Below are 5,578 nucleotides of genomic sequence, written 5' to 3'. Positions count from 1 at the left end.
GACCTTGTCTCAAAAAAAAAAAAGAAAAAAAAAAATGGAAAGTCCAAGTGATGAGAAGACCTGAAGACCTTGCTGAGGCAAGAGTGGGGTCTCCCTGGCTCATCTCCCACTGGGTGGGAGGCGCCCCTACAGCCCTCAGTCTGGGCCCTGGGTGGCACATGCCATGCCTATCAGCTCCACCAGAAGAGTTCAACCTCCCCCAACCCCTACATCCAACAGGCCCAGTCTAGGCACCACCCCACGCCATCCTCCGGGGGAGCCACTCACTGCCTGTCCTTGGTCCACTCCACCTGGGGCGTGGGGACCCCTGAGGTCCAACACTGCAGCTCCACATCTGCACCAGCCAATCCCAGCACCTCCTGAGCGGCCCCGGCTCCAAGCACGGAAGGAGGGGCTGGAGGTGAGAAGGGGTGATGGGTGGAAAACTGTTCAAACCCTCCAAGCCCTGCCTACCACGGGGCCTTTGTCTGTGCAGACCCCCAGTCTGGGCCCTCTCCTACCCGACCTTCCTGGGAAGCCCCCTAGAACCCTGACCAGATGGGCTTGACCTGGAGCCCTCAGCACCCAGGCCGCCCTTTTGTAGCACTTGGGACAGTAATGACTTTGCTAACCACCTGCCTATTGTCTGTTCCCTGAGCCTGACAGCTCTGTGAGGATGGGGGTTGGGTCCGTCATGGGCGCCTCTGTGCCCCCTGCTCTCCGCAGGCAATGTCTCCCCTCTCCCACCGTGGGCCTGCAAGAGTTGGAGCTACAGGGCCAGACACACTTGGGAGTTGCGGGGCTCAGGCCTCACTCACTGAGCACAAGGAGATTGAAGTCCTTCTGGGTGGTCCCAGCCTGGTTCTCTGCCCGGCAGGAGTAGAGCCCAGAATCACCCTCCTGGATCCTGGGGAAGTGGAGGGACTGGCCCCCGTCCAGGAGGCGGTGGCCACCCACCTTAGGGATCTGGGTAGGAGAGGCCAGAGGGAGCCAGTAAGCGGGGATCCAGCCACCACCCCCAGCATCAGTAATGAGGAAACTGAGGCCCGAGAGGTGGCCGGCGGCTGAGATGGTGCCATGCTCTCTGCCACGCAGCCCCCTGCCAGGCTTCATCACGTGACCACCATCCTCCACTGCCCTGAACCCCAGAGCACCCCGAAAGACACCTGTCACATCTCCCTGCCCCACCGTGGCACACGCAGGAACGCCCATCCAGAAAGCCTGTCCCCAGCCCAAATCCCACTCATAGCCCACCCACCCCGGGGGGACACCCACCAGCTGCCCGTCCTTCAGCCACACGATCTCAGGGACTGGAAAGCCGTTTGCATCACACTCCAGCGTCAAGGACTGCCCGGCCATGCCCGACACGTTGGCCTTGCGCCTGTCCTCCCGGATGCTGGGGGGCACTTGGGGGCAAGGAGAGCCAAGAAGCTATTTCCCTGCCCCCCTAGAGTCACAGCCAAAGGGACCCCATCTGGGCCATTCCCTCCCCTTCATCCATGGGGTTGGAGGAGGTCTGTGTGTCCCCGTCCGCCCAGCCACAAAGGGTCCTGTGGACTTGCAGATGGCCGCAGCAGCCTTGCCCTGGGACCGACACACCCCCAGTTGTGCCCAGGCCCAGCTGCCACCCTTTCTCACACTCAGCTTGGCAGGGTGCTAGAGTCCCCTTGGATCCATCTGGTTTTACACCCAACCTGGTGTCACAGTGACCAGGGAGGGCCCCCCTGAGTCAGAATCTCTGAAGGTGAGGCCTGGCCATGCTTTTGTAACAAATGTCTTAAGCAAGTCATTACAGGGCAACTGGTCCTGGAGAAGCAGCAGGTGGCATCAGGAGCTGTTAGAACTGCCCAAGCGAGGTCAGTTCATCCTGCCGACAGAGACCACTCCCCAGCCCACCCGCACTGCCCGTGTTAAGTGGGGGTCCCCTTCCTCTGCACATAGCACCCTGGATGTTGGGGTGGGCACGCACCCTGCTGAGAACGAGAATGTGAGAATAGGCCAATGGTAACAGCTTTAACCCGGAGGTGGGCTCTGGGGCTCTGCACTGCCATCCATGCTCATTTTCAAAAGTAAAATTTTTAAGTTTATTTTATGTAGAGACAGGATCTCTCTCTCCCAAACTGGTCTCAATCTCCTGGGCTCAAGCAATCCTCCTGCCTCAGCCTCCCAAAGTGCTAGGATTACAGGCACGAGCCATCACGCCCAGCCAAGGGGTCATTTTAAACTATCTTCACCTCTAGACCAGTATCAAAGACACGGATGGAATTCCAGGTGCTTCCCCCATACTGTCTCCGTGGGGGTCTCTCTAGGGAAGTGGGGTGTCCAGTACAACCTGCCACTCTCCCAGCCCCCTCAAGATCTCCCCGTCACTGGCACCTGGTGGCAGGACCTGATCCTCCTGTGTAGGAAGCTCTCAGGTCCTGGGGAACTGGCACTGCCACACCTGGGCACCCCGTGGTACTGTCAGACCCCCAGCATCAATGTGGGCCTCTGGCCGGATGCAGTCCTGGGAGGAAGACAGGCCCGTCCCTGGGTCCCTGCCGCTTTCCTTTCCTGCCCCCAGCTCTGGCTCCCTGCTCACCATAGACCACCAGCTTGGCTCTCCTGGACGTGGAGCCCACCTCGTTGGTGGCCTGGCACTCGTAGTCTCCACTGTCCGTGGGTGAGACGGAGGCCAGGAATAGAGACCCCTCTTCCAGCACCGCCACACCTGGCCGGTCATGCAGGGGCTCTGAGGACGGGCCCTTCCGCCATGTGATCTGCGGCTTGGGCGTTCCTGGCAGGGTGCACAGAGTCATCAGTACATACACCCTGACACCTTCCCCTCCACACCTGCATTGTCCCCCACATGTCTCTTCTGTGCAAAAGGGGCTGACCCTCCACGGATGACTCCAGGCACCTCCGTGCCCCTGAGGCTGGGAGGAGCATTTTACTCAGAGCTCTGGGCGACCCCACACCCACCACCTACCCACACTGTCCATCCATATGGCCTCCCAGAGTGCCTGAGGGACCAAGGCAGGGGACTGAATGCCTGTTTTCTGGTTCTCTTCAGAGCAAGGCCCCATCCAGTCCCGTCATTTAGAACTGCACCCCAACTGGCACCCCTAGCCCCTGCCCGCCCTGCTTTTCAGCCATTGCCCTCCACTCTCCAGTGACTGGAGGATGCGTCTATGATTCAGGTCTCTGTTGCCTCTTATCTGTGTGCCCCACCCCACAAGGGCCAGGCTCTTTGTTTTTTTCTGTGGTGTGACCACCAGCCTCTAGCACAGTGCCTGGCACTCAATAGGCACTAAATCAACGAACGAGCCGAGCCTACCGTGCTCCAGCACCCTGCTTTGTCAGGGGTCAGGGCCTGCAGGAGGCCCCAACTCTGCTCAGCCTGCTCCTGCTCCTCCCTCCACGAGCCTGGGCCAGTCACTTTGCCAGCCACCACCCCCAGCCCCACCATGAGTGCCACACCCCCCAGCCCCTTGACTTCTAGGACACACCCCATGTTGGTCTGTGCACACAGCCTGGTTACACAGTAGGTGTGCCAGAAATAGCTGCCCACTGGGCTGGAGTGGAACTGTCAGTCATGGGCCCCAAAGACAGGGCCTGCCCAGAGGGTCCTGTGTGGGCCGCAGCTAACAGCCCAGTCTTCCAAGTGACCCCTTCGAGGCACACTGCCCCGAGGTCGCAGCATGAGCCCCGGGCACGCGCTCTGCTGCCGCTCTCCTGGCCGTAGCTCTCACCTGCCCCCTGACCTCCGCCAGTGCTGACTCAGAGGAGCCTGTGGGGTCCCCACACTTGCAGATCGGCACGTCACTCCCAACCGCCTCTGCTGCCACCACTGGTCATCAGGACTGTTGTAGCTAACACTGATTATCATTAGAAAGGCCCGCCCCTGGCAGCGGGGGCCCAGGGGTAGACACGTACACTGTGGGCCGCTCACTCTTTCATCCTTTGAAGGACCAGTAAGCGTGGTGGTGGGCAAGACATGGCATGTGGAAGGCACACTGGCATCATCTCTGCAGGAGGGTGCCCTGCCCACTCCGCCCTACCCTGACTGCCCACTGTAAAGTGCCAGAGACCTTCCCTGCTGTCAGGAGGGAAAGGGAGGGCCCAGGGCCCTGCTCCATCTCCGCCCATGCTCTGCGTGTCCTTGGGCAACTTATTGAATCCCTCTGTGTGCGTTTTCCCCTGGAATCCTCTGCCCAGAATGCAGGCCAGAATGTCCCATCACCAGCAGCTGCTACCCCCACTCCCCACCGTGGGGATACACACCACACACACACAACACGATACACACACCACACACCACACTACATACACAAAACACCATACACACATACCACACACAAACATACACACCAAGCACTACACACACCACACACTATACACCAAACACCATACACACACCATACACGACACACATACCAAACAACACACACACCACACACCATACACACCACATACTACATACACCACACAATACACACACCACACATGACATACATACCAAACAACACACATACCACACACCACATACACACCACATACTACATATACCACACACTACACACACCACACACGACATACATACCAAACACACACACCACATACCACATACACACCACATACTACCTACACCACACACTACACACACCACACATGACATACATACCAAACACACATACCACACACTACATACACACCACATACTACATATACCACACACTACATACACCACACACGACATACATACCAAACAACACACACACCACACACCACATACACACCACATACTACACACACCACACACACAACATACACACACCACATACACCACATACACACCACACACCGACATACACACACAGCACACAGAGCATACATATCAAACACTGCACACACCACATATCACATACATACTACACACTACACACACCACACACTACACACACCACACATGATACACATACCACAACACAACATTCACACTACACACCATGCACACACCACAAACATACACACCAAACACCACACACTACATACATATCACACATCACACTAAACACACCACCACACACCACACACAACATACACAACAAATACCATGCTCACACCACACACCACACACAATACATGCCACACACCACATACAAACCATGCAATACACACTACACACACCACACAAACATACACACCAAACACCATGCACACACCACACACATACCAAACACTATACACACCACACACAACATATACAAAATATACACCAAACACTACACACTACACATACCAAACCACACACACAACATACATGCCAAACACCACACACACACACCACATACCACATACTACATAAATCAAACACCATATGCATACCACATATGACATACATACCAAACCACACACACCACACACCACATACACACCACATACTACACACACCACACACGACATACATACCAAACAACACACACCACATACTACACACACCACACACGACATACATACCAAACAACACACACCACATACTACATACACACCACACACCACACACACAACATACACACACCACACACACCACACACCAACATACACACCACACAGAGCA

General features: G+C 56.4%; 1 protein-coding gene across 1 annotated transcript; it reads right to left on the bottom strand.

The window, feature by feature from the left end:
* Positions 1-247: 247 nt before the first annotated feature.
* LOC113220941 (hemicentin-2-like) lies at positions 248-2,777 on the bottom strand. Its single transcript, XM_026450293.1, has 4 exons — positions 2,561-2,777; positions 1,255-1,385; positions 798-945; positions 248-394 (listed from the first exon to the last, which is right to left on the bottom strand). Exons 1-4 carry the CDS (start codon positions 2,775-2,777, stop codon positions 264-266), a joined length of 627 nt encoding a protein of 208 aa, XP_026306078.1. The 3' UTR covers positions 248-263.
* Positions 2,778-5,578: the final 2,801 nt, after the last annotated feature.

Source organism: Piliocolobus tephrosceles, unplaced genomic scaffold (genome assembly GCF_002776525.5).
Source record: "Piliocolobus tephrosceles isolate RC106 unplaced genomic scaffold, ASM277652v3 unscaffolded_16878, whole genome shotgun sequence".
Classification (NCBI taxonomy): Eukaryota; Metazoa; Chordata; class Mammalia; order Primates; family Cercopithecidae; genus Piliocolobus; species Piliocolobus tephrosceles.
The sequence above is the reverse complement of the archived record's forward strand: the minus strand, read 5'-3'. Positions and strand labels throughout refer to the sequence as shown.

Excerpts from the sequence above, each read along its gene's own strand:
- LOC113220941 (XM_026450293.1), bottom strand. The coding sequence starts at position 2,777 with ATGACTCTGTGCACCCTGCCAGGAACGCCCAAGCCGCAGATCACATGG. Across the intron at positions 1,386-2,560 it reads AGCCAAGCTGGTGGTCTATG|TGCCCCCCAGCATCCGGGAG; the intron begins GTGAGCAGGGAG and ends CTTGCCCCCAAG. Across the intron at positions 946-1,254 it reads GGCTGAAGGACGGGCAGCTG|ATCCCTAAGGTGGGTGGCCA; the intron begins GTGGGTGTCCCC and ends TCTCCTACCCAG.